General features: G+C 53.6%; 14 protein-coding genes across 14 annotated transcripts; 9 read left to right on the forward strand and 5 right to left on the reverse strand.

The window, feature by feature from the left end:
* Window positions 1-33: 33 nt before the first annotated feature.
* PFLUO_LOCUS2239 (uncharacterized protein) lies at window positions 34-1,598 on the reverse strand (the record flags this gene model as incomplete). The annotated part of the gene is made up of 4 exons (XM_073779359.1): window positions 34-376; window positions 431-648; window positions 702-1,462; window positions 1,511-1,598. 4 exons carry the CDS (start codon window positions 1,596-1,598, stop codon window positions 34-36), a joined length of 1,410 nt encoding a protein of 469 aa, XP_073636321.1.
* A 390-nt stretch (window positions 1,599-1,988) lies between these two features.
* PFLUO_LOCUS2240 (uncharacterized protein) lies at window positions 1,989-3,251 on the forward strand (the record flags this gene model as incomplete). Its single annotated transcript, XM_073779360.1, has 3 exons — window positions 1,989-2,164; window positions 2,221-2,442; window positions 2,498-3,251. 3 exons carry the CDS (start codon window positions 1,989-1,991, stop codon window positions 3,249-3,251), a joined length of 1,152 nt encoding a protein of 383 aa, XP_073636322.1.
* Window positions 3,252-3,550: 299 nt separating this feature from the next.
* Window positions 3,551-4,352, forward strand: PFLUO_LOCUS2241 (putative secondary metabolism biosynthetic enzyme; the record flags this gene model as incomplete). The annotated part of the gene is made up of 3 exons (XM_073779361.1): window positions 3,551-3,598; window positions 3,647-3,859; window positions 3,909-4,352. The coding sequence occupies 3 exons, from the start codon at window positions 3,551-3,553 to the stop codon at window positions 4,350-4,352; spliced, it is 705 nt and encodes a 234-aa protein (XP_073636323.1).
* Window positions 4,353-5,680: 1,328 nt separating this feature from the next.
* Window positions 5,681-6,679, forward strand: PFLUO_LOCUS2242 (uncharacterized protein; the record flags this gene model as incomplete). Its single annotated transcript, XM_073779362.1, has 1 exon — window positions 5,681-6,679. One exon carries the CDS (start codon window positions 5,681-5,683, stop codon window positions 6,677-6,679), a length of 999 nt encoding a protein of 332 aa, XP_073636324.1.
* Window positions 6,680-8,092: 1,413 nt separating this feature from the next.
* PFLUO_LOCUS2243 (uncharacterized protein) lies at window positions 8,093-8,840 on the forward strand (the record flags this gene model as incomplete). Its single annotated transcript, XM_073779363.1, has 2 exons — window positions 8,093-8,372; window positions 8,443-8,840. The coding sequence occupies 2 exons, from the start codon at window positions 8,093-8,095 to the stop codon at window positions 8,838-8,840; spliced, it is 678 nt and encodes a 225-aa protein (XP_073636325.1).
* Window positions 8,841-8,969: 129 nt separating this feature from the next.
* On the reverse strand, window positions 8,970-10,502 carry PFLUO_LOCUS2244 (uncharacterized protein; the record flags this gene model as incomplete). Its single annotated transcript, XM_073779364.1, has 3 exons — window positions 8,970-10,042; window positions 10,099-10,306; window positions 10,356-10,502. The coding sequence occupies 3 exons, from the start codon at window positions 10,500-10,502 to the stop codon at window positions 8,970-8,972; spliced, it is 1,428 nt and encodes a 475-aa protein (XP_073636326.1).
* A 434-nt stretch (window positions 10,503-10,936) lies between these two features.
* PFLUO_LOCUS2245 (uncharacterized protein) lies at window positions 10,937-13,099 on the forward strand (the record flags this gene model as incomplete). The annotated part of the gene is made up of 4 exons (XM_073779365.1): window positions 10,937-11,169; window positions 11,235-11,688; window positions 11,740-12,110; window positions 12,163-13,099. The coding sequence occupies 4 exons, from the start codon at window positions 10,937-10,939 to the stop codon at window positions 13,097-13,099; spliced, it is 1,995 nt and encodes a 664-aa protein (XP_073636327.1).
* Window positions 13,100-15,240: 2,141 nt separating this feature from the next.
* PFLUO_LOCUS2246 (putative NRPS-like protein biosynthetic cluster) lies at window positions 15,241-18,599 on the forward strand (the record flags this gene model as incomplete). Its single annotated transcript, XM_073779366.1, has 4 exons — window positions 15,241-15,504; window positions 15,560-16,314; window positions 16,369-17,380; window positions 17,433-18,599. The coding sequence occupies 4 exons, from the start codon at window positions 15,241-15,243 to the stop codon at window positions 18,597-18,599; spliced, it is 3,198 nt and encodes a 1,065-aa protein (XP_073636328.1).
* A 275-nt stretch (window positions 18,600-18,874) lies between these two features.
* PFLUO_LOCUS2247 (uncharacterized protein) lies at window positions 18,875-20,656 on the reverse strand (the record flags this gene model as incomplete). Its single annotated transcript, XM_073779368.1, has 1 exon — window positions 18,875-20,656. One exon carries the CDS (start codon window positions 20,654-20,656, stop codon window positions 18,875-18,877), a length of 1,782 nt encoding a protein of 593 aa, XP_073636329.1.
* Window positions 20,657-21,452: 796 nt separating this feature from the next.
* On the reverse strand, window positions 21,453-21,877 carry PFLUO_LOCUS2248 (uncharacterized protein; the record flags this gene model as incomplete). The annotated part of the gene is made up of 2 exons (XM_073779369.1): window positions 21,453-21,625; window positions 21,676-21,877. The coding sequence occupies 2 exons, from the start codon at window positions 21,875-21,877 to the stop codon at window positions 21,453-21,455; spliced, it is 375 nt and encodes a 124-aa protein (XP_073636330.1).
* Window positions 21,878-22,439: 562 nt separating this feature from the next.
* On the forward strand, window positions 22,440-22,867 carry PFLUO_LOCUS2249 (uncharacterized protein; the record flags this gene model as incomplete). Its single annotated transcript, XM_073779370.1, has 3 exons — window positions 22,440-22,516; window positions 22,568-22,720; window positions 22,777-22,867. The coding sequence occupies 3 exons, from the start codon at window positions 22,440-22,442 to the stop codon at window positions 22,865-22,867; spliced, it is 321 nt and encodes a 106-aa protein (XP_073636331.1).
* A 60-nt stretch (window positions 22,868-22,927) lies between these two features.
* PFLUO_LOCUS2250 (uncharacterized protein) lies at window positions 22,928-23,556 on the reverse strand (the record flags this gene model as incomplete). The annotated part of the gene is made up of 2 exons (XM_073779371.1): window positions 22,928-23,272; window positions 23,326-23,556. The coding sequence occupies 2 exons, from the start codon at window positions 23,554-23,556 to the stop codon at window positions 22,928-22,930; spliced, it is 576 nt and encodes a 191-aa protein (XP_073636332.1).
* A 427-nt stretch (window positions 23,557-23,983) lies between these two features.
* Window positions 23,984-24,446, forward strand: PFLUO_LOCUS2251 (uncharacterized protein; the record flags this gene model as incomplete). The annotated part of the gene is made up of 2 exons (XM_073779372.1): window positions 23,984-23,997; window positions 24,053-24,446. 2 exons carry the CDS (start codon window positions 23,984-23,986, stop codon window positions 24,444-24,446), a joined length of 408 nt encoding a protein of 135 aa, XP_073636333.1.
* A 643-nt stretch (window positions 24,447-25,089) lies between these two features.
* Window positions 25,090-25,809, forward strand: PFLUO_LOCUS2252 (uncharacterized protein; the record flags this gene model as incomplete). The annotated part of the gene is made up of 1 exon (XM_073779373.1): window positions 25,090-25,809. One exon carries the CDS (start codon window positions 25,090-25,092, stop codon window positions 25,807-25,809), a length of 720 nt encoding a protein of 239 aa, XP_073636334.1.
* Between the last annotated feature and the right edge of the window lie 105 nt (window positions 25,810-25,914).

Genomic DNA, 25,914 nt, shown 5'->3' on the forward strand with positions numbered 1-25,914 from the left:
GACCCATTCATTATTACTAGTGATATTTACACCTTACAACTTCACACTGCCGATCAAGTCCCGTTCCAGGCGACTGGCGTTGACCATCTCCGGCCGCAGCTCGCCCAGCGTTGTCACTCCTAGAAACACCATGTTGGACTCGATCTCTTGCCGCAACACCGCTAGCATGTGCCGCACCCCATCCTCACCGTAACCGGCAGACAAACTAAACAGGAATGGCCGTCCCAGCCCGACGGCCGTAGCACCCAGCGCAATGGCTTTGAGCACGTCGGTACCGCGGCGAATACCGCCGTCGACGAAGATCTGCATGTTGCAGTTGATCAGGAATGGCGCAAATTTGCGAATCTCCAGTAACGTCAGGAGTGGCGATTGGGCACTACACATATTAGTATGCATTGATTGAGATCACCATCCCCGAGGCTCAACGTACGTATCTTGCGATCGGCCGCCGTGGTTGGAGAGCACGATGCCCTGCACGCCGTGCTGGTACGCGAGCACAGCATCCTCGACGCTTTGGATCCCTTTGATTACAACAGGCAGGCTGGTGAGCTGCCGAATCCATGAGAGAATGCTCCAGTCGATAAATGGCGAGATGGAGTTAGCCGTGGTCTTCGCCACCCCGACTCCCTGCGCGTCACTGTCGCTAGCCTGCGGTCTGGTAAGCGTTCTTATTCCTTGCGGACTTTGAAACAGGTCCATACCGTCACAGCCAAATTCAATCGTTCATCCATTTCGCGCTTGCCCACAACCGGTGAATCAACCGTGATCCAAATGGCTCGTGCCCCAGCCGCCTCGGCACGCCGCACGAGATCCACAGACTTGCTGATATCCCGGTTGACATATAACTGTTGGAAGATGGACTGATCTGGAGAAATACAACTCTGCACAACCCGCTCAATGGGCATGCTCGAGCTGTTGGCTAGCACCTGGACCAACCCTTCTTTCCCGGCTGCTGCGGCCAGTGCACACTCACCGTCCGGATGAGCCAGCTTCGCAATGCCGACCGGCGACATGTATACAGGAAGAGACGAAGTATAGCCCAGGATGGACGCTGTAGTATCAACTGTCGAGATATTGCGAAGAATTCGGGGCCGCAACGAGAGTTTCTGGTAGGCCCGGGCACTCTGTCGCTTGCTGATCTCGTCGTCAGCGCCCGACGAGTAGTAGGCCCAGGCATTGGCGGGGAGATGGCGCTGCGCGACCTCCTCAAAATCGTGGAGGTTCAGAAGACTTCTCAGCGGTGGTGGGACATCACCTGCACTCTTTTGCTGCCCACTAGCGACAGCAGGGTGAGCGTTGGGTGCGGCCAATTCCGCCGGGTCGATCTGACCACGCCAGGCGGTCTCTGGTAAAGCTTCCGCCAGCAACTCGGGAGAATGAACCGAGTCAAAATCGCCGGTAGCATCCCTTCCCGCGCAACGCAGGATGACCTGGGCACCGCCGGGGTGAGAGTCCAGAAAATCTGGTCGGTCGGTCAGTGTTGTCCGTCCATCCAGCAAGCGCAACGTACCCGTCACATCGTAGACAGCGCCATGGATGGCCACCCAGCATGAGCGGCGGCTGTTGTGTTGCTCGATCTCCTTGCGCGAGACCTTCATTGTGCTTGTTCATCCACCGATTGCGATACGAGAACTCTTCGCGCTCAAGATAAATCCGCTCGGCTGAGCCCCTTCCCCACTGGGGCGTGGGGGTTCCCCCCGTCGACGGTCGCAACTCAATCGAGGCGGGAAGGATAAGCTGACAGAAACCCCCACGAATACGATAAGAATTCACCGTAGCTAACTAATATGGGGGGGGGAAAGGCGCATTAGGAGATTCTTCCACCAATCAGCCGCACTTGGGGTTTCATCTCAGCTCGTGTCGGACGTTCTCCGTGCAACCCCCGCGTGGGATGCTCGTGTGGGGAAGACCGCCGCCCGCCGGGTATAACTAATGCGATCGCATCGCGCAAGCCGGATACGCTCTCCAGCCGCGCACAGTATTCCACTATGGCGAAAATCAAGGCAATCGAGTACTTTCGCGTCAAGCCCCGCTGGTTGTTCGTCAAGGTCACCGACGATGAGGGCCAGATCGGCTGGGGGGAGGGCACACTCGAGGGCCACTCGCTGGCCGTCGAGGGCGCACTGGACGAGATCATCGCGAGGATTGTGGGCTATGAAGCAGAGTACGCAAGCCATGGTGGCCTTCTCTTTCCGTGATGCTGATCCTGATTGGCTGCAGCGATATCGAACACATTTGGCAGACGATCTGGCGACTCGGATTCTACCGGGGCGGGCCCGTCTTCATGTCGGCTCTGTCGGGAATCGACATTGCGCTGTGGGATCTGAAGGGTCGGCGGCTAGGCGTACCGGTATACCAGCTGCTGGGTGGCAAGGTACGTCACAAGGTGCAGGTGTATGCCTGGATTGGAGGGGACCGCCCGAGCGATGTTGAGGCCGCAGCGTGAGTGTCTCTGTCCTGTGGGGATACCCTCCCAGCTGACATCCGTGACGAACAGTAAGGCTCGCATTGCTCAAGGCCTCAAGTGCGTCAAAATGAACGCGACGGAGGACGTCAACTGGCTGGACTCGCCCGCCGTGCTCCAGTCGTGTGTGGAGCGTTTGAAGCAGGTCAAGGCGCTCGGCTTGGATGCCGGCTTGGATTTCCACGGCCGACTACATCGGCCCATGGCCAAACAGCTGGTCAAGGCCCTGGAGCCCTATCAGCCCTTGTTTATCGAGGAGCCGCTGCTATGTGAGCACCCCGAGGCCATTAAACAGCTTTCGAGCCAGACGAGCATCCCCATCGCCTTTGGGGAGCGACTGTACACCCGATGGGACGTAAAGCGTTTCTTGGAAGACGCCTCGGTGGACGTTCTGCAGCCGGACATTGCCCACGCCGGCGGTATCTCGGAGACAAAGCGGATGGCGACCATGGCTGAGACGTACGATGTGGCCATCGCCCCTCACTGCCCGCTGGGCCCCATTGCCCTGGCGGCCTCGCTCCAGGTGGCCGTGTCGACTCCCAACTTTGTCATCCAGGAGATGTCCCTAGGCATGCACTACAATGTCGAGGCAGGCGACATTGACCTGAACAGCTATCTTGTGGACAAGTCTGTGTTCGAGATTCAAGAAGGCTTCGTGGTCGCTCCTACCAAGCCCGGTCTAGGAATAGAGATTGACGAAGAGCTGGTGCGGCGCATCAGCCAGGAGACAGAGCCCTGGCAGCCCAAGGAGTTTCACGGGCCCGACGGGTCGATTCGTGAATGGTAGTAGATCTTTCTACGCATAGTAATTCAAAACTACACATATAGTACGCTACACTCAGGTTAACTTCGCCTGTAGCAAAATAATACTGGTTCAGTTGTAGTAGTTCCCTTCGTGAATTGTTTTCAGTCTTCGCCCCGCCCCCACGCCATCCCCCGCATGGGGGTCAACAGGGCCGTGTATGTCGTATTTATGCAGTCAGATTTCCCCCGTAAGGTCCGCCGAGAACAAATAACATGGATTTCTTCTCACTAACGGGTAAAACTGCCTTGGTGACAGGGGGAACGCGTGGCATTGGCCAGGCGATGGCCTTAGCACTAGCTGAAGCCGGCGCCGATGTGGTGCTGGTACAGGTGTGTTTGTCTCTCTGGCCCTGGTGAAACACAGCTGACTTGGCCCAGAGAGATACCAGCAACCAGGACACCAAAGAGCAAATAAAAAATCTGGGACAAAAGGCCACCATCTATACAGCCGACCTAGCATCGCAAGAATCCGTCTCGGCACTAGTGTCAACGGTCGTCAAGGATGGCCACGACATCAACATTCTTCTTAATTGTGCCGGAATTCAGCGAAGACATCCAAGCCATGTGTTCCCGCAAGAAGATTGGGACGAGGTTTGTTTCAGACCCCACGCTATGCCACCCTCTCCTGACCGTTTTATAGGTCCTCCAAGTGAACTTGACCACTGTCTTCACGCTGTGCCGCGATGTCGGTGCCTACATGCTCACCCGCACACCCGACAGCTTTGGACAACGCGGGAGCATCATCAATGTAGCCTCGCTTGTCTCATTCCAAGGTGGGCTGACGGTGCCCGCCTATGCAGCGGCCAAGGGTGGTGTTGCACAGCTCAGCAAAGCACTTTCGAACGAGTGGGCATCCAAGGGCATTAACGTCAACGCCATTGCCCCAGGCTACGTCGCAACCGATATGAATACAGCCCTGATACAGGACAAGGAACGTGCAGCCAGCATCCTGGCTCGCATCCCCGCGGCACGATGGGGCAATCCGGACGATTTCAAAGGTCCGGTAGTCTACCTGGCTAGCCGAGCCAGCGCTTACGTGAGTGGCGAGATTCATACTGTTGACGGAGGCTGGATGGGGCGGTAGTACTTCGTCAGAAGTAAGGAAGACCTGCCATTGCTACTTAATATAAAGTATGAATGAGGCATCGCACAGCAATGTGACCTATCATCCTTTACAATATAACGGAATGAAGAAGACTCACTGGCCTGATATATCTCTACACCGCGTAAAGCAGTGTAATAAGCTGTCGTTTGTTGCTTTGGGAAAATCGGGACCCTCACCTCCTTCAGCCATCATGCAATGCATCGTAGGTAACCTCGGTTCTTTTGCAAGATAAAACAAGGCATCGGCTAGCCCCCTCAAGGCTGGCCGATTTGCGATGGTGCGAATTCAGGATCCATGGAGAATGGAAAGCTGGTATGATGAGGCGCGTTTTTTCTGCTCATCTGGACCAGTCGACGGACCTTGACCGAACGATCCATCGCCGAGGTTCCCTTTGCAATCACTGGCCAGCAAGGTCCCGACACCAGTAACCGAGGCACTCAGGCCGGTTACTATGCGTCATAGACACTGATGTCTGCAAGGTGCCCTACCGGATCGATCTCCAGATACGTGATCCGGGACATCCCCAGAAGAACGTGCAGATCGTACGGCATCGCACATCATGTCTAGATGCCGATTCCTTCTGGCCGACTCGATCGGTATCTGTTGATCCGATCACCCAAGAGCCGAGCTGATCCATGGTTATCGGTGCGGGAAATGCCCTCGAGAACGCTGCTCATTGGGCGGACCAGCATCGGGCACTCGGTCGAATCGCCAAAAACGGCGGGAAAACGGGGATCAGCAAACGATCGTCAATCGGCCGTCCCTGAACGTGCGGCTCAATACCAGGAAAAACCCCCATGGCCCATTTCTCCAACAATTCGCGCAGGGCGGACTGCCAAATCCGTCGATCTTCTCCCATTGTGCCTTGGTTAGAGCTAGGGCACCTCTTCCGAACCAGACATCAGACGGACATCTCGTAGTCAGTTGCTTCTCGCTTCCATGCTAGCCATTACGAAACAGCAGGTCCAAAATGACGATAGAGGTGGTCTCGTCTGTTCTCAGCCTCTCATAGTGGGAGATCCTCGGTCCACTCTAAGTAGAGATAAGCACGCATGTGGAGCTCGCAACAGGCCGGATTGTCGTGCAGGATAGTGGAGGCTTCTTCAAGATCCCATACACGATGGATTTGCCGGTCAGAGCGCCCTCTCTGAAAGATATAAAATCCCCTTCAGATTCCATCTCGAAATTCTCTATTCTTCAAGCAGACTCAACATTGCTTCTGGATTGCAATCCTTTATTCTTTGAGACCCATCACCGTTCATCGAAAGTCATACCTCATATTTGTTTATATCCTTCGATTATCCATAATGAGGGCCTCAGTTTCTATCCTTTCCATTACTCTTGCAGGCACTGCCATTGCTGCTCCCTTCGTTGGCCGCAAGAACCCCAATGGTACCTATGTCTTCCCAACCTCCTCGGGAATCGTGACTCCCTCTCCGGTGCCCACCAGCAGTCCGCTCTCCAACCTTTTGGCTCCCTCCAACAGCACTCTCCTGCCCTCGCCGGTGATTGACTCGGAGCCTGCGGAGTTCAAGCGCGGCGACTCTTCGGCTATTCCCGCGGATCTGGCATCTCGTTTGTCGGATGCGAAGTCTGTGGCGGCGGCCCTCGAGTCCGCTGGCGCTCAGAAGAAGCGGAGCGAGTCTCTGTCCATTCCCACGGATCTTCCGTCTCTGATCTCGGATGCCGAATCTGTGGCCGCTGCTCTAGCCTCCGGGGGTGCTCAGAAACGTGGCGAGTCTCTGTCCGTTCCCACGGATCTTCCGTCTCTAATCTCGGACGCCGAATCTGTGGCCGCCGCTCTAGCCTCCGGGGGTGCTCAGAAACGTGGCGAGTCTCTGTCCGTTCCCACGGATCTTCCGTCTCTAATCTCGGACGCCGAATCTGTGGCCGCCGCTCTAGCCTCCGGGGGTGCTCAGAAACGTGGCGAGTCTCTGTCCGTTCCCACGGATCTTCCGTCTCTGATCTCGGATGCCGAATCTGTGGCCGCCGCTCTAGCCTCCGGAGGTGCTCAGAAACGTGGCGAGTCTCTGTCCATTCCCACGGACCTTCCGTCTCTGATCTCTGATGCCGAATCTGTGGCTGCTGCTCTTGCCTCGGCCAGTGCCCAGAAGCGGAACGTCTTTCCTTTGCCTCCTGCTACTCCAACTCGTACTCCTCTTTCTACTCTCTCCCCTGCCCCCACTTCTTCTTCCCCTTCTTCTTCCTCGACTCCCTTCGGATCTGTTTCCCTGCCGTCCGGGGCCTCTTCGTCTTCTTCAAGCTCAGCCTCTGGTCTTCCGCTGTTCGGTTTCGGAGCTCGTTGAATGTCGATGACTGTCTCTTGACGCCATAGGCTTTTTCCCGATCTCAGAGGAAAATGACAGCTATGGCATAGCCTGGGTTTTCATGACGATGGTCAAACCCGTTCCGCTCGTTTTGTGATCTATCTTTGTTTGTGAGAAATATTCGGGAGACTGTACAATTAGAACATGAAATTGAATTGATGTTTTCCGAATCAGCCTTGTTACTGCCCCTGCTCGATCCGCACTTTGACCCCATCTCCAGGTTCGATATCCATTAGTTGCTTCATCGATACCGTCAGTGGAACCTCAACCCTGTACACAGAGATCCTGTCAGTCTCATCGGTTGGTATACCACCAACAAAAGAAAAAGGGGGGGGGGGGGGGGGGGGGGGGCGTGCCTAAAGTTGTACATAGGCGGTAATGACCGTGTTGTGATAGCCAAACCGACGTGGGCCCCAATTAGCGTGAGCTTCTTCTTGTACCTGTTTGAAGTAGTCAGAAACCCTCACGACGGGTAGGATCGCCTACTTATCATCAAAGGGTTCAAATGCTTGCCATGCCTCAACGCTTTCAAAACAGATGTTGAAATGCTAATCCAGGTCAGTAGAGTCCGGGAGAGGATATGTTTCCCGCATCTGGGTTAACCGAGACTGACATAGGCACTCGTCATGATCTTAGCTGGAGCTGTGGGCAATAGCACAAGAACCGCCGGACTGAGTGAAGATGATCGGTAGAGAGAAAGGAGGATACGAACCCCACGCTCGTTCGAAGTCATCTGGTTTGTGAATCCCCCCCGCCTGTGTGGGGCGGTGGCAAATCATGAGGGAAGCTGGGAAGATGCCTACACACGGTTGATTATGTCCCCTCTCTATTGGATCAATCGCTTTATATACAAACCCACGTCGCGCTTCCTGAAAACGCTTCATTGATCCGTAACAGACATGAAGACTCCTAACGGTCGTCCCCACAAGAACAGCGGGATGGCGCATAGAATACTGACAACCTGGATGGCCGTCATTTCGCCGAAAACGCGTGGCGGGCCGTGGCGCTCGATCCAGCCCGGCGCATAAAGGGACAAAAGCATGCCAATCGTATTTTGGGAACACAAAGATGATCACAAATGTCTCGCCGGCCACCTGAAGAAGGAATCAACAAGGGGGTCTAGGGGTACTAGTCACCTGTCAAGAACCATCTAGTTAGTCATTACAACATTTTAAAATATTGAATCTACAACTTAACTAGATTAGTTAACTAACGTTAATTAAGTTAGTGTCTCTCGCCAGCTCAGGAAAGAGCGACCGGCGACAGGCCCGAAGTCTCGTGACGAGCCACTCCCCTGTGGAACTTCACTTCGTTCCTACCTTCCGTTTTTTCCTATCTACCTCATCCATACCTCCTTCCGCTCTCACTCTCGCCCCCATTTATACACGATCAATGGGGCTCTTCAGTCGCGCCGTGAAGGTCACCGCTGCTGGTGGCCTGGCCTCCATTGGCGTCTTCTTTGGCGCCACCCGTAACGACATCTTCGAGCCCATCGACACCTCTGACCACATTTTCCACTCCTCCTTCTTCCACAAGTACAACCCTAACAAGAACCCCACTCTGCACGATGTCTGCGTGCGCCGCGTGCCGTTGGACAAGATTGACCCGGCCCTGCTGGAGAAGAAGGGCAAGCTGGTCGAGGCGTTCTGCGCCGGCGTCTGGGGTGGCATGGGTAAGTTGGTCTCATCCCACATTGGGGTGTGGCACACTTTGGCATAAGCTAACTGCAGTTCGACGTATAGGATACATTCCCCAGCGCGCTTATATGGCCCGAAAGTATCAGAACCCCGAAACTGCCAACCACCTCTGGGAGCGCAAGGACCTCCTCTCGAGTACCTACGAGCTAGGCACGATCATCACCGATCATTTCGAAGTAGTCGAGAAGACCGAGGACCACATCACCGTCCGCTGTGGCGATTCCCCGCGCATCCGAGAGGTCCGCGACTCCGACGGGCTCTTCGAGATTGGCGCCGTCATCAAGCAGGACGAGAGCGTCGCCGAGTTCAGTCTGAAGAGCTGCTTCTACCAGGGCCTAGGAAAAGCGGAAGCGGCGCCCATGGGCCCGTATGTGGCATGGCTGCATCGTCAGTACACCAAGCTGCTGCTGGAGGCGGCGGTGCTGAAGACGTGCATGCGATGAAGTCATTATTGTTTGTAAAATACGTCCCGAAATCATAAACTACGACGAGTCGTCTCCTGCATGGATTGGTACAAAGCAGGCCCGATGAATTTCTCTCTCTCATTGCAATTCTCCGATCTGAACGACATGTCATGCCTTTGCCTCCTCGAACTGAGGCTTGTCCGTCGTATCCAGCACATCCTGGCCCTCCGTGGAAGCGGCGTCGCTAGTTAGTGTGACGGTCCAGACCGTCGGGATCGCAATGACCAACGATCCCATGCACAGGCCCCAGTCCATGGCAAATTGCGCCATAGCGGGCTTCTGCAGCGCGTTGATGCGCCATGCCATCGCGCCCCCGGTAGCTTGAAAGGTCTTATATGCACCGACCAGAATGGCTGCCACAGCGGGGGAGTTAGATCGGGTGCCCATAAGCCAGTAGCAAAAGGACTGCCAGAATGCATCGTAGGCGCCGTAGAAGATGTAGAGGAAGATCGGACCGACGGACTGGTAGCTGTCCGTGTAGTCGATATCCTGCTGAAGTCCCAGCGCCGTGCGGTGGTCGAACCACTTCTGGAAGGCATATCCGCCGCCCCAGATGGCCATGCCCGTGATGAAGAGAAACGCCCAGCCAACCCGAGCTCGCATGGGCCGCGAGAGCCACGGCATGTCCAGCATGAGGCCGATGATCAGTCCACCGAGCATCTGCGCCAACCAGTATAGGGCACCGTTGAGCGAGCGCGTGCGGATATTGAAGGTCAAGCCATTGACCACGTTCTGCTGGTACGAGTAGAACACATTGGCCGAGAAGAAGAGTGGCAGCATGCACAGCACTCGCCAATCGCCCAGCGTCTGGACCGAGAGCTTCGCGACGCGCCGCCAGTTTTTCTCGTTCTCAGGCGTTGCCTCCAACTGTTCAAGTCGCACGGCCGTGGGAGGGCAAATGAGCACACCCAGGAGCCATCCGATGGCCATAATGATCAGCAAGGCAATATATGTCCCGTCCGATACGGTCCCGCTCGTCGAGTGGAAATTGAGGCCAAAGCTGGCGAGGGAGCCCACGCCGCCGCCGAGGTTGAAGATGACCCAGAAGACCGCAATTGCGCGTCCTTTTTGCGACTCGGGCACGTAGGTTGTCATGATGGCCCCTTGCGCAACCCACAGGAAGGATGCCCCCACGCCGAGAATGGCGCCGGCGGCAATGACAAACGCTCCATTGTTCGTGGCTGCCGTAAGAAGAATGTCAGCTCGTTCCGAGTCAGAGATTCGGTCGGCGGCATACAGTTGAAACAGAGCAGACTGCCCGAATACAGGGGATACGTCCACCCGCCCAGCAGCAGACACACTCGCGGACCGACGCGGTCGAAGATGGGCCCGACCACGAAGAGCGCCGTCCCAGCGGTGGCAGCGAGCAGCGCAACTGTCGCGTTAGCAGCGACGGTCTCATTGACCTGGCCGGATCCTCCCAGGCCGGAGAGGGCATTGTACATCTGGCACCGTTAGCTCCGGTTCCCGGGGGACGACGCACACGACACTCACTCCGGGGCAGCAGAAACAGATGAAGCTGATCAAGAGGATCTGAGACCAGCAGTGGGTATAGAGTTGGTACAGAACCGAGCGACGGCCTTGGCCAGTGCTGGTCACCGTGTTGGACATGGACTCCTCGGGGCTCGTGGGCTGCGACATCTTGTCCAGAGTCTCTCACCGATCGATGGCGGAGAGCGAGACAGTGCCATCTTATGAAGACCCCGCGAATACGAGCTTTGTTTGGCCTCTACGCTAGTGCCCTGGATTCCAACCACCGGCGCCGTGGCATCTCGAGTGGAGCCCCCGTCGCCCGTCGGCTGAATGCTTGCGCTGATTAGCTCCGTGCACGGCGGCGACGGCCGCTGTGCAGACTCCCATATCGGGCAGCTCGTTTCTGGGGAGATAACACGCGGTACGACCCTGGCTGGTAACCCCACGCGGCTAATTTTTTTCGCTTCGCGTACTGAGCGGGTTTATTGCACTTTGGCTGGACGTATTTCGCGTTGGATGGGCCCGTTCGCTCGGTTATTGAAAAGAGACGTGCATCCACGAGGGTTCCGCGGTGTCTACAACGGCCATCCGATTGGCACATCATGGATCTCAGCAATCTGTCGCAGCTGCAGACCGAAAGGGTCAATCCCCGGACTTCGCACATTGACCGCTTGTCGACCATACAGATGTGCACTGTCATTAATGCCGACGACCACCTGGTAGCGGAAAGCATTGCTCCTTGTCTACCCGTGATTGCCGATGCCATTGATGCACTGACTCCACGGGTACGAGATGGTGGCAGAGTGGTGTATGTCGGCGCCGGGACGAGCGGGAGGTCAGTCATCACCCCGATCAGAATGCATGCATAAGCAGTGGTGACGGGTGATGGAAAGAGGTTAGGCTCGGCATCCTGGATGCGTCGGAAATTCCGCCCACTTTTGCCGCGCCTCGATCCCAGTTCGTCGGCCTGATTGCTGGCGGCGATGCAGCGATTCGGGAGGCGCAGGAGGGGGCAGAGGACAACGAGCAAGCTGGCGAAGCGGACCTGGTAAGCCTCAATCTTGACCCTGCGCGAGACAGTATCATCGGCATTGCATCGTCGGGGCGCACTCCCTATGTCCTCGGGTGCCTCGCATTTGCCAAGCGGCTGGGATGCCTCACGATTGGGGTCGCGTGTGCCACTCCCTCGGCCATGGCTTCATCGGGACACGTGGATTACCTCATTGTGCCCCTTCCAGGGCCGGAAGTGGTCACTGGTAGTACTCGACTTAAGGCGGGCACTGCGACAAAGCTGGTTCTGAATATGCTTAGTACTGGCACGATGATAAGAACCGGCAAGACCTACGGCAATATGGTATATTCTATTTCCCACCCTCCCAGCTCTGGGCTAATCGCAGTATTCCAGATGGTCGACCTGGTGGCGTCAAACCTGAAACTGGAGCAACGGTCTCGCAACATGTTGCGCAAGCTGAGCCCAAAGTGTGGTGGCTGGTCAGATTCCGAATTAGATGCCCTTCTTGTCAAGTGCAACCACAGTGTGAAACTCGCTGTTCTAGCTGCTGAAACGGGTCAGTCGGCCAATGATTGTGCTCGACAGCTCGAGTGTGTGGGAGGAGTGCTGTCAGAAGCTCTCATCCAATCCGAAGTGCCACATTGGCCCGTGATGCCTGGTCGGGAATTCGTCCTGTGCGTCGATGGTGGGGGGACGAAATGCGCAGCTGTGGTGGCAGATGATACTGGCATTATTGGCCGTGGGTCCGCTGGGCCGTGCAATCTGTATGGCATTTACTTAGCTACGTGTCTCTCCCGAGCTAACTTTCGTGTATAGAACCGATCATACTGGGAGCATGGACGAAGCTGTGACCACTTTGCTTGACGCCATAAAAAGCGCGTTGAGGGAACAGCTGCCGACAGGTGCGGAGTTCACAGAGCCCATGTGGAAGGAGTATATTCGGGTATGCTTCCATTCCGTCTGGATCGGCCTTGCTGGCTTGGATCGGGCTGGATTCTCTGTCAAATTGGCACCTAAACTAGAAGAACTGTTTGGCCTGGATTACAGCGCCGGTCAGATCCGTTTGACGAATGACGTGGATCTCCTAACTGCATCAGTTGCAACCAGCCATCATGCACTCGCGGCTGTCGTCTTGATTGCAGGAACTGGGAGTGTGGCCATGCGATACACCTGGACTGCCGAACAGGGATTTGTCCGGGTGGCTCGATCAGGCGGCTGGGGCCATCTCCTGGGAGATGAAGGTGGGGGTTATGCCATTGGGTTAGAAGCGACCAAACACACTTTGGTTGTTCTAGAAGAGATAGCCCTAGGCCTACGAACACAAGACCTTGGCGAATTGGAACAGGAAGTGGTACAACAGCTCGGATGCCGGATGGTGGAGGACAGTAACATCGACCTTTTGAACGCTGTGCTATGTCAACGCAGTGACAAGAGTGTCAAGGCCCGCATCTCCACTATCGCACAGATCGTGCTGAATCTGGCCCGGCGCAACGAGACTGCTACAGCTATTGTCGAAAACCAAGTCGCATTTCTGGTCAATAACACGTTCGTTCGGCTGTTCGACCCCAGATGTAGGGAGTATACTGCTCCAGACGAGTGTGAACTGGTACTCGCAGGAGGATTGATGAGAAATGTGGAATACCAGAAAGCAGTGCAGCGCCATCTTGCCGACCGAGGTCTGCGCTTCCGGTCGATGGAAATAGTTGACAACGCGGCATCTGCAGGAGCTAAGCATCTCATTGGGAAGAAATAACATCTTTGTATATCATAGGGTCTCCCTGAAAAATGCGGGCTATAACATTCCGAATGTCTTCCAACCCTGAACGGAAACACACTCAACCCCCCAAGACCTTCATGTCAAGTTACCGGAACAGCCTCAATTACGGATTCTATTCCAGGGCTCTGGGTTCTGGCAAAGGATTCGCGACTAATCGGGTACCATGGCAGTCACAGTGTTGCACAGAATTTGCCAGCAGATAGGACCGGGCTAATCGTGGAGAGTAGCTCGGAAGTAGTATAATCGAGCACCTGGAATCAGTTGCGGCTCAAAGAGCTGTAGCCCGTCACCCCAATTCCAGATTGATTATCACACATGCCCTCAACCACATTGGGGCAAATTCTGCAGCACGAGCTTTCCAGGAATATGGCTGTAGCTTTGTCAGAACCGAATCAGGTCTTGGCCTGGGTTGCCTCCTCCAATGTCTACAAGGAACACCATATTCTCGCATGGCACGGCATAACCTTACAACTTTTTCGACTGGGTACACATCGAACCACATCAGTTTTCCATGTCGGCGACTGGCCATGTAGGTGTTGGAGAGTATCTGTTGCTTCTTGTTGCTGGCAAGCCGTTCGAATGGACTTACGTTCGAGGGCCCATCGATAAACCTCAGACCGTGGCTTATTAGATTGGACATTTTGGAAGTAGAGATGATACTTATGTCCAGCGGGAGCTACTTTGTTCTGAGGCGCACCGGGACGAACTGTGCTGTTCCCCGGGTTGGAATGTCGAAAGTATGAAGTTCTTCGGACACAAATTTGGAATAATTCGCATGTCAGGAGCCGATCGGACTGGTTACATTCTTCTTCGGCAAACAGGTTCTATTTACCCAGGTTTCCCGCAGAACTAACTTCTATAAAGTGGATGTGAATAATCAACATGTACAAGCATTCCGATCCACCCATGGACCGCCCCAGTCCCAGAAAACAAGCTCCCGAGAGGCGGGTCATAGCAGATCGACCCCAATTCCAGAAGTGGCTTCCTGCATATCTCTCTGCTGGTGATTTTCCTTCACGTTCTTCTAGAGACCTTGCAATTGAATTCCGTGTAAATCGATTTTCAATCTAAAAGGGATCTTCATACCATTTGCATTTCCAGTCAAGGACAAGCAGAAAAGCATATCAAATTTCGCAGTAGGATGATTGTTCGATTGCTCTCGGTACATTCGCGACGATCACTTTGCGCGAAAATCACTATAACAAATTTTAGGCAGCCATTCGGTGGGATGGTCAGTCTCGCTGGCTAACGATCTCTTTTTTCGGTCCTTTGCTACTCTGTGACCGCATTGTGTACAAAGCCGAAGAGTTATTGCCGTCGGACTAGACAAAGGTAGAAGATGTCGGTAATTCTGTATCCGAATTCGAACGATCGAGACCTGTTTCATCCACCCGGACTGGTACGGGTATATTTAATTTTGGCCCAGACTATCCCAACGGGGTTTCGATTCCAGCGGACCCGTCTCGGGGACCTCTGCCGTGTCGCCATTGGCGCTAGATGGGATCGCTATTGAAGATGTGCAGCAATAAAAACAGCACTAGCAAACCTTGGGATAGTTCGAAGACCCGGTGTTTGTGTCAAATGCTTGACGAATATAGCTCCAAAGTCTTTGTCCTGGCAACCGAGCCGCAAGCCCCCATGTCTGGGGAAGCAATGCGGTTTGCGAAGTTGTTTGCCCCTGCGTCGGGGAAATTTTCTCGACGACCCTTAATCGTCGGGGAATTTCCTGTCCATACCACATTGGTCTGTTTGCATGAGGCTATTTCCGAGCAGGCCACCCACCCCTCCGTTGCGCTTGCCTGCGGTCGAACGTTTGCAATCTACAACCAATATTAGCGGTGTGAATTGGCAGCACCCACAGGTGTGGTAAAACGCCATCTTGATTGAACACAAACATAGTTTGTCGCGATCTGAAGTGAATAGTCCCGGGTGGAAGACCGGTACGCTCCCGATTATCCCGAGCGCATTAGTGTATAGATGCACAACACCGATGGCGGCTCGTTTTCTGGGTTGGCCGACGCCCACAAAAGGGTTTAAATATCTTGAGGGCACTCTATTCCACAACTAGAGGCCACATACTCTCGTCCCTTCTTCATATTTCGGTCATCTAATTCATCATGGGTAATCAACGCGGTAGCCATATCGCACAGGCAACCTCATCAAGTGCCACAGATGATTTGATCCGACAATTTGGGCAGCTCCATGTGCTTGATGATTTGATTCGACTGCGGGCGGCAGACATGGTTCAGTATCCCATCCTCGCGTATCCCTGTTCAAGTACAGACGCCGCGACCGCGACATACGAATACTATACTGGACGAGATATGGACAACATGATAGACCAGGCGGTCACCTGCTTGATGAACGATGGCTTCCAGCCTGTAAGTGTCAGCATTTAAATTGTTTAACTCGGGTGATACGGGTTAACTTTAATAGCCTAAGGGAAATGGCTCAATTGTCGCGGTTCTCGCCCTCTCCGACATCAGCATGGTGATCACATTTTTTGCCCTCAGCCGATTGGGCTACACCGTCATGATGCTCTCACCGAGGCTATGTGCTGAGGCTTGTGTGGCTCTCCTTGATAATGTCGGCTGTGAGACAGTTATATATGGGAATACCACCGGCATCCGTGCCACAATGGGTGATATTCTTCGGAAAAAGCTCGTCAGTTGTCGTCCGATGCTTTCCAAAAGCAATCTCGACAACACCGAGGAAACTTCAGTTCTCATTCTGCACCAAAGTCGCAACTCCGAAGCCCAGTTCAACAGGACCGCCATTATTCTACATTCATCGGGATCAACAGGAAACCCCCAACCTGTCTTTCTCAGTCATCGAGCTTTGATGACACACCCTCTACGAGGTCCCGGCCTGACATCCTTCAACTCACTACCCTGGTACCACCTCCATGGCCTGTCTACCGCATTGCAAGCAATGTGGATGAGGAAAACGGCTTACATGTGGAATGCCGCACTACCTTTGACCGCTGAATCGGTGGTTGCTGCTCTGGAGGCCGCACGACCCGAGTCTGTGGCTGCTGTTCCGTACATGCTTCAGTTGCTGGTCGACAGCCCTCGCGGAATTTCTGCCTTGCGTGAATGCCATCTGGTTACTTATGGGGGGGCGCCATGTCCAGACGAGCTGGGAGACTGCCTAGTGGGCCAGGGTGTACAGTTTGGCGGTTCCTTCGGACTGTGGGTAACTCATACTCTGACTTGTACACTGGCAGCAGCTGACAAGTCCTCTAGGACAGAGGCCGGGCTAGTTGCCGAATCAATATCACGCCCCAAGAGTGATATCGCCTGGAACTACTTGAGATTTTTTGACAACATCAGACCGTACATCTGGATGAAGCCCCTCGGTGTTTCACTCTACGAGTGTGTTTACCTGGCCGGCCATCCAGCGTTGACTACTTCCAACTCCAACGAGCCCCCGGGTTCTTTTCATTCAAGGGATATTTTCACCCCACACCCAACAATTCCACACCGATGGAAGTATATGTCGAGGTTGGATGATCGCATCACCCTCGTCAATGGCGAGAAGGTCCTGCCACTTCCGATAGAAGGCCACATAAAACAGCACTCTCTAGTCTGTGACGCAGTTGTTGTTGGAGTCGGGAAGGCAACCCCAGGGCTCTTGATCCTGCGAGCTGATCAATCTACACACCTATCGGAAAGCGAATATCTTGACGCAATCTGGTCTGTCGTCGAAGAAGCCAACGCCCGGTCAGAGAAATTCTCACAGATCTCTCGTGATATGATTGTCACTCTGCCCTCCACATCCGAGTTTCCTCGAACGGACAAGGGATCTATGATCCGTGCCCAGGTATACTTTCAATACAATGATCTCATCAACGACATGTACATGAAAATCGAACAAGCAGCAGATGGGGGCCTGACACTCGACCTTACTGGAACACAGTCCTTCCTGATGGAACTCTGCTGCAAGGACCTTGGAATTCACCTTGCGGGCGTAGATTCCAATTTCTTCTTGGAGGGAGTGGACAGTTTGAAGGCTATCCACCTTCGACGCTTGATTCTTCGCCATTTCAATATTGCGTCGGCTAAAAGCCTGGGACAGAATGTGGTTTTCGAGGCTGGAAGCGTGTCAGGGTTGGCAACATATATCTGCACTCTGCAGAATGGGGGGCGCGTCACTTCCGAGAAAACCACAACGATGATGGCTGGACTGATCAGCAAATACTCTGCCTTTCGAAAGCATTTGCCACGTCGAGCGATCTCTTCAAGCGGAAAGACCGTGGTAGGATTCTATGAGCTAGATGCTTCTGATGATCTACACTAACATCTCCCAGGTTTTGACGGGAGCCACTGGCTCTATTGGTGCACACACGCTGTTCGAACTTCTTAATGACGACTCTGTTTTGAAAATCTTCTGTCTCACTCGGCGTTCACTGCCACAAGAAGCTGTCTTGCAGGCTTTAGCGGAGAAGGATCTGGAGGCGTTGCCTGGACAGAAACAGAAAATTACGGCTTTGACTTGCTCCCTTGACCAGCCAAATCTTGGGCTTGATGAGCACATAATGAGCCGCATGCAAGATTCTGTGTCCCAGATTATCCACACAGCTTGGCCGGTAAACTTCAATCTTCCACTTACTCAGTTCGAGCCACATATCCGCGGGATCTACAACCTGATCCAATTTTCTCTGTCTGTTCGGCGACCCGAGCCCGCCGTTCTGATTTTCTGCTCGTCAATCTCCGCAGCTCTTGGGTCCTCCTCTGCTGAGATCCAAGAGGCACCAATGGAAGATCTTGGAAGTGCCCTCGATATGGGCTATGGACGGTCCAAGCTCGTAGGAGAGCAGATCACCAGCATTGCACGGCAATCCGGAGCGAGGGCTTTTTCCCTCCGAATTGGCCAAGTATCCGGTCATTCGAAAAAAGGCCTATGGAACGACAACGAAGCACTCCCACTCATGATTCGGTCAGCATTGACGGTCCAGGCTCTCCCAGCCTTAGGGCAGACCTGCTCATGGCTCCCAGTGGATATGCTGGCCTCGACTATTGTTGAGCTAGCTAATGCTTGCGCTGCTCCGAATCGCAATTATGGGACAAATATGGCGTCGAACTCGACAACCGTCGTTGCGTACGTTGATGATTCGATCTATAACGTGTCCAACCCGCGCGAATTTTCCTGGGCGTCATTGCTCTCATCGCTTAAGCGCGCCGGATTCCAGTTCGATACGGTGTCCTTTGAGCAATGGCTAAAGATGCTTCGCGAGAGCGAGGCAAGAGGAGAGGAGAGCATCAACCCTGCTGTCAAGTTGATCAGTCACTATGAGGCCATGCATGGGGAGAATGGATCACAACGGCTGTGTCCTAAGAGATTTGTCACTGATAAAGCCGAGCGGGACAGTTTTACTTTACGAAATGCTCCATTACGAATTATTGAGGACGGTATTTTGAATTGTTACGCCCGATATTGGCTGGCGCGATGGGTTGTTCGAGGACAACGAGCATAGCCTTAAAGCTGGCAAGGTGTGGCATTTCTGTGAATAGATCAATAGACGTCGCTCCCCTCCATGGTGGATTGAAGGCTTTCTTTATTCATCAACTACCTAATGTTAACAATTTGAAACACAACCAGCCTGGAGTACAGGGTTTTCTCGCCGACACAGAATACAATCAGCCGAAATACACACACGTCTATGAACAACAGTCAAGGAAAGGCCTATTATACAACAGAATTCCATAACTGGGCCCAAAGACCAAGGCTTACATGGAGAAAAAAGAGACATCAGACCAAAAGGACGAGAACAAAAGCAATGACAGCTCCAAGGACATTGCTAGCCGTCTTGTGAGCAGCACCGGTAAACATAGCGCTGACGCCAGTGGGAGAAGAACTGGGACCATGTGTGGAAGCGTGAGGGTGAGGGATCAGAGGCACCGAAGTGCGCGAAGGCATTGAAGATGGTAGGAGCCCGGGGGCACGATTTGCGGGAGGTAAATTCTCAATCTCTGTCGGCTTGCGTGTAGTAACAGAATCGACTGAGTCTTTTGCAGGCGCAGAATGATCGTTGGGTGCAGCGTTCGAGGTCGCTCTCCCTCCACCAACGCCGTGGGCTTGAGTAGCAACAGGTGCAGGAATGCTTTGGGTACCGTAGCTGGCGGTGTTTTGTGGCTCAACGACGACCTCGACACGAGTGGCCGTGGTCTCAGAGCCCGCTGGCTTCAAGTTCTGATCATTAGTCGGACCGTTGGCAACCTCAGCCCCAGTCGCGGTGACGAAAGGGAGTGTCTTCGCGGTGCGAGCGTCGCTACAAACAGTCTTGGTCGAAGTTACAAAGTTCGTCACATACAAGGTAGCAGGTGCTTTTTTGACATCGGTAGTAGCCGGAGCCTTCTGAATGGTCTCGTGGTGCGTAGATGTTGCCGATATCGGTGCGGACACAGTTGAAGAAGTAGTAATTGCCGAGTGCACAGCCGTGGCACTCTCATGGGCAGAAGGAGTAGAATGGGTTTCTACAACAGAAGTTTCGGCAGTCGTGCGAGTCGTGGCTGGGGCAAGGGTTGTCGTGGAGTTCAAAGCCGGGCCATTGACGCCGGTCTGATAGATCTTGACAGAATTGATCTCCCAGTACGACTGCTGAAAGGCGGATGGGTTTTGAGCAACATAGTTGACGCAGCTCTGCACGGGATCCGAACTGGACATGGGGCAGCCCGACTCTCCAAACACGCCGCCAGCCCAGTCACCACAGAAGGTGATATCAAACACAAACGACTGAGACTTGAAGCTGTTAGCCACGTCGCACCCCTCTTGCACCAGCGCCATCGGAGTGCCAAACTCGGTGACATCTGGTTGTCCGCTGGAGATGGATGACGGGATGGAGCGTCGAGGGAAAAACCAAATCTTCAGAAACTCAGCGGTCCACTCCATGGCGTACACACCGCCGCCCTGTCGATTGAACGAGGTGCCATAGCTGCCCTTGCCGCCTTCAACGACGCAGCCTACGGGGCCCAGCTCCTCTCCACAGCCCGTGGCATTTACCACACCGGTCATGCCTTGGTCTGTCAGGCTGCAGGTACCGCTTGTGTGCATGACAATCTCATTGTGTTCCCGCAGGTTCACACCCTCAATGATATCGATTTCGCCATCTTGCGGCCACTCCATGCCCACGGACCAGAACGCAGGCCAGCTGCCGCAGATACTTCCTGGCATGTGCGCAATGTCGGCAATGACCAGACTTTGGTCATAATACTTCTTGGTTCCGATGCGCACGGAGTCGCGGCCTTTCCCATCCGGGCTAAGTTTGGTGGTGTGGTCGACACCTAGGTACAGGGAGCCGCTGTCGGTGACTTTGACCAGACCGGCCTTCTGTGCGCTGTCTTGGTCCATATAGTTGACATAGCCATTGGTTGGGTCTTGTCCAACGTGGAAGTTGAAGTATTCCAGGAAGTTCTCGGCCTGCCAGCGCTCCACCAGCTGATAGGCAGCGCTCGACTGGTTGGCCTTAACGGGAGACGCCAACAGAGACAGGATCAGCGAGCCAGCGCCGAGAGAGTGTAAGGGAGAAAGCATCTTGTCCTAGACGAAGGAAGGCACAGGGACTTGGTCCGCAAGGCGACTATACGCAATCTGTAGTTCACAGAGAGCAGTCAATCGAAAAGATGAACAAAAGACAAGTCGGGAGGGACGAAAGGAGGAACAAAAGAGAGGAAAGGAATGTGGTGTCCATAGCAGAGGAAAGTGCGATAGTCATGTCAGGTCCATCCGGTGAATGCTGTTGTTGTCCATTGACCATTGACAACTCCCCATTGCTCGGGCTGGCCAGCATTCTTGTCGCAGGAATCCACGACACGACTCGGCTGTCCATTCTTCACTGCAAAGCATACCCGGCGCCTAGGCGGTCCTAGTAGACGACTTGGGGCTACGAGTCAGTGGAAAGTGAGGACGAAATTGCGTATCTATTCTTCCGTCATCTTGGTCGGCTTTCCCGTCCAGCCTACATTCTTACCAGGTACCCGCCACTCATGTCTGAAGAGAGCGACCGCCGACGAGTGCACGGAACGGACGAAGTAATGATTGACAACAGTACAATTCGCGTTTGAGTTTGGGGTTGCTCCCTATCCTTTATCCTACTGTGCCTCTACACCATCCCATCCGTCTCCATTGCGGACCGAGACACCGACCGCCGCGTACCGAAGCAATTCTACATACCCAACGACTAATACAGTTGATCAAGCTCTTACAATTTTGGACTCAAATCAAAATACAAAAATTTTATAGACCAAAAAGGTCCAGACATACACTGTACTCTAAATACTTCACCACAATCCTGAATCAAAAGTCAGGGTCGCAATTATGGTGTTTGAGTCTATGACAGGCGCTTCACGCCCGAGACACCAGAGAGACCATCACGGATGTCTGACGGCACATCGTCCTCGTTTGGACCCTCACTGTACCTATTTGCGGATTGGGGCTTTGCGTGGCGCAGCCGATCTCCCTTTAGGACATTGGACTGGTCAATCGCCTCGTTGCCGTCGTCCGCTAACCTGAAGTTAATATTTGTTGCTTTTTATTAGGTTACACCCACTTACCGAGCTGCTCATCGGTGTTAGCATAAGGCGGCTGCATGGGATCCTCATAATCATCCTCGTCGGCCTGAACAGGGACCTGATCCCTCAGATTCGGGTTTGTCTCGCCTAGGTACGTATTGTCCACAATCTCGTCCGGAACGGGAGCAGCGTCGTTCTCGGCCTCATAGTTATCCTCGGCCTCTCTTTCAGCGCGGTTCGACATTTTTGCGGTCAAGATAGAAAACTTTGACCTGGGGGAGTGTTTTGGTAGAAATGAGACTCAGGATTAAAGCGGGTAGCAAGGTGCCAGATTCACAGCCGTGATGCGACGATGACCCAACAAAGCTGATCATCCGGGATGCCAGACCGATATTTATTTACGGCTGCCATGCTTCGAATCGTCGTTGGTACCGCCTGACGCAAGCTTGACATCAACCGGCTGGTAGTTCCGCAGGGCGAATCTCTGATTTCACACGCCGGGGCTATACGGTAGATGCAACAATCAGAGATAATTCGATACAGTTCTCGACTTTCTGGGCTGAGGATTCGCCATACGATATGTCATTGACGGCGATTTCATTTGCCTCTTTTGACGCTGTCATGATGCATAAATTGGGTCGATGGGGCTAAAATCCCGTACTTTTTGTTTTATGAGGTGTACCCTAACTTGATCATCCGTCAAGACCTAACGGGATTTTTGCAACTACGGTCCTTTGTGATTCTGCAAGAAAATAAACAACCGATTTCAGCTCTTGATTTGGTTGTTATCCCCCATCACTGCCATCATGTCTAACTCGCGGGAAAATACCAATGTCGATGCCTCCACCGAGGACCGAGTGAATGCCATGCGTGGCTATAAGGCGTGAGTACTGAGTTGTATCATCCTTGATCATCGAACTAAGCTACTCTCTAGAGCTTTAAAAAATCCCAGGGTGTCCAACGAGGCCAAGCAGCATGCCTCCGAGGTGCTGAACAATGAGCTCGGCTGGGATAACCCGCGGCAGGAGCTATACGATGTCCGGGCTCGCAACAAAGACCCTAACCGTGTGGCTGGTGGTTTGAAAGGGTAAGTTCTTCCTCGAGCATCTGTTCCGATTATCGGTGTTGACGACAGAAATGCAGTGCTCAGAGCAACGCTCGCAATACTGAGCGAGGCAAGCAAGCCTCCGCGGAGAAGCTTGACAAGCTGAGCCAGCAGGCCCCCGAGGAGTAGAATCAGAATAGACCGTTGTATATTAAGTGGTAGAATATGATTTGATTCTAATTTTTGTACCTAATCCAGGGACGGATCTAGATAGAACACATTATCCGGCCACTTACGCAAGATATCTTGTAGGTGATCGAATGGGGCCACCAGCAATCCCACCGCCGTCTCGAACGGCGGCCTGTCCGGCGCTTCGGGGTGTGCTCGGGATGGTGCAAAGATCTTGGTGCGTTTGAGTGACTTGGCCAGCCGACTGCTTTCTTCTGCGGTGATGGCCCCCTCTAGCTTGACCAGATCCATGGTCTCTTCGTCGTGGATGTGCTTGGAGAGGTCATTCATCAGCATGGTGATCGTGGGAATGAAGCGAGGATCAGAGCATTTCAAATCCTGGAAGACTTTGAGGCGTTCTTTGAGCTACAACCGAATTAGCGTAGTATTTGACCTTCAACCTGATCACACTCTCTGACTGTCTGATGTTCCTGCCGGTCCTGGTCGACTGGCTGATCGCCATTGCGCAGGTATTTCGCCATCGCTGGATAAACCACCAGCTCCTCGGCCACCGAGTGTCGAGCTAGCTCCCAGGTAAATTGGTTTTGGAAGCGTGTCCGCTCATCGGCATCCTCGGTGCTGACGATCGTCTCGTAGTAGGACTCGAGTAGTCGGTGGTCTTTGGCAATGGCATCGGTGATTCGAACCATCTTGATGGGTAGAGTGTAGGTGGTTACTCCGCTGTTCAAGCCTAATCACATGTAGTTAATTAGCCATTTCACGGTATATGGAGCTTGAAGCCATCATGACGTTCCACCTGTCCTGCTTTAGTCACATCCACTGTATCGCAGCTGATGGAAGCACATTCCGATCTGTGCAACCTGGATATCGGGCCATCTGACGTCTCCCGGAGAGGGAGTCCAGTCATAATATATGGATGTGTGTGGTGGCTGTTGATTCGCGGGCGGGCAGTCCACCTACTGGACCGGTTTGCTTGCTTTGCTGTCCGTCCTGGTTTCTGCGTTGTTGCTTTTTTTTTTGGTTTGTTTGTTTCGTCCCAGTCTGTCCCTTGCCTGTTATTCTACCAACCCTGTCTCTATTTACCATTTCTCACCATCTCTTGTTCCATCTCTTAGGATGAATGGCTCTGGGTATGGTGTCTTCACTCTATTAACACCTCCTCCACTACTGATCCACTATCCATAGATCGCAACGGGTCTACCCGGTCAATCACCACCTAATTAACCTAACCAACAATACCTACACATCTGTCCCAGCACCCGTGGCCCAGGGGATTTGTGGACACATTTGTCAATGGTTATGGTCTGGATGGCGTGGCACCGCGTTTGAGGACCCACCAGTCAATCATGATCCTCCTCGACGCGCTCCGAACCGCGCAAACAGCCCCGCGGACTGCAAAGCCTGCCGTGAATGGCAGGTTCCCTGCGACCAGGCACACCCCCAGTGTTCGCACTGCTGGCAGCAGCAGATCCTCTGTTTCTATGTGACACCCAAGGTCAAGCCCAAACGCGGTCAGGCGACAGGGCTAGAGCCATCGCTCGATACACCAGACCGCCAGATTGCCAATGCGACCGGGTGAATGTCCGATCTATGAGTGAATCTTGACGATGCAACGAATCTCCTTATGTGCATCTTTCCCCGCAATAATGCCCATGTTGTCCATGTTCATTTGAGCGCAGAAGTATAGGCAAACAGAGGTCAATGTGAAGATTAATCGAGAGATCCGATCCATGTGAGCTTGGTTGATCTAAATCTTCTATGCTCATTCATCACTCACTTAGTACTGGAGATCCGGCGCATCTGCGCGATTTGGCGTCGGGGACCAACAACAACATCAGCCTCAACCCTCATGTCTCAGCCTCTGTTGCAAGATCAATAGCATGGTGATATCCCTCAGATTATCTCTCAGTACTAAAATCTTCGAATGTCCACGAAAAATGCGTTGCGGACATTGTGCTCCGGTCGGAGCACTGTGAGCCGGCACCTGCTCCACCCCTTTCCTGATAGATAGAGAGCTTCTATGGGACGGGCTTTGCATTGCATTGCCTGGGGAATACCTATTTTAGGTCCGGCAGAATACATGTAGTGGAATGTGCTGTGGTTGAGACATCGACTCCGATTGACATCTATATCCACACAACATCTCCATTGATGTTCAGTTGATACAGAGGTCTGTCTTGCCTCACCCAAATGTCCATCGCGATCCTAACTATCATCTACAGATGCAGTCTGAGTACCGCCGTCTAGTGGACGCAATCCGACGCCAGGCCAATGCCCACTCCAAGCAGCGCTTCCTGGTAGCCATTGCTGGAGTCCCCGGATCAGGCAAAACCACCACCGCAGAAGCAGCGGTACACCAGCTCAATGATTCTCCCAACACACGGGCAGCCCTGCTCTCCATGGACGGCTTTCACCTAGCCCGAGCAGCTCTCGACCAACTGCCTAACCCCGAGGAGGCGCATATCCGCCGTGGCGCACCATGGACATTCGACGTCGTCCGTTTCGTGTGTTTTATGCATCGACTCCGCGAATGGGCAGACCATATGCCCTTGGCGGTCCCATATTCCGAGACCTGGTCGGCAGCGGACGAGATTCGAGCCCCGACATTTGACCATCAGGCCAAAGACCCCGTTGAAGACGGGATTGCCATCACACCCGACACGTCCGTCGTCATCATCGAAGGCAATTACCTGCTTCTCAACGAGCCCGGGTGGAGAGAGCTGGCTGCTCTGGTTGACTACCGCGTCTTCGTGGAGACGGATCTACGGGAAGCGCGAGAGCGGACGGCCAAGCGTCATGTCCATGCCGGTATTGAGAAGACGCTGGAAGATGGGTTTCGTCGAGTGGATAGCAATGATTATTTGAATAGCCTTGCCATCCGTGACAAGCTGCTGGCTCCGGATATGATAGTGAAGAGCATGACGGGAGCGGATTCGATATAGGAAGTGTATTGCCCTCAATGCGGCGTGTAATCTCTTTCTCTTGGGAAAATCGTGCCCGTGCATCCCACGTTACTCCATGATCGCCTGTATGCGAAATATCTACCG

Source organism: Penicillium psychrofluorescens, assembly GCF_964197705.1.
Source record: "Penicillium psychrofluorescens genome assembly, chromosome: 2".
Classification (NCBI taxonomy): Eukaryota; Fungi; Ascomycota; class Eurotiomycetes; order Eurotiales; family Aspergillaceae; genus Penicillium; species Penicillium psychrofluorescens.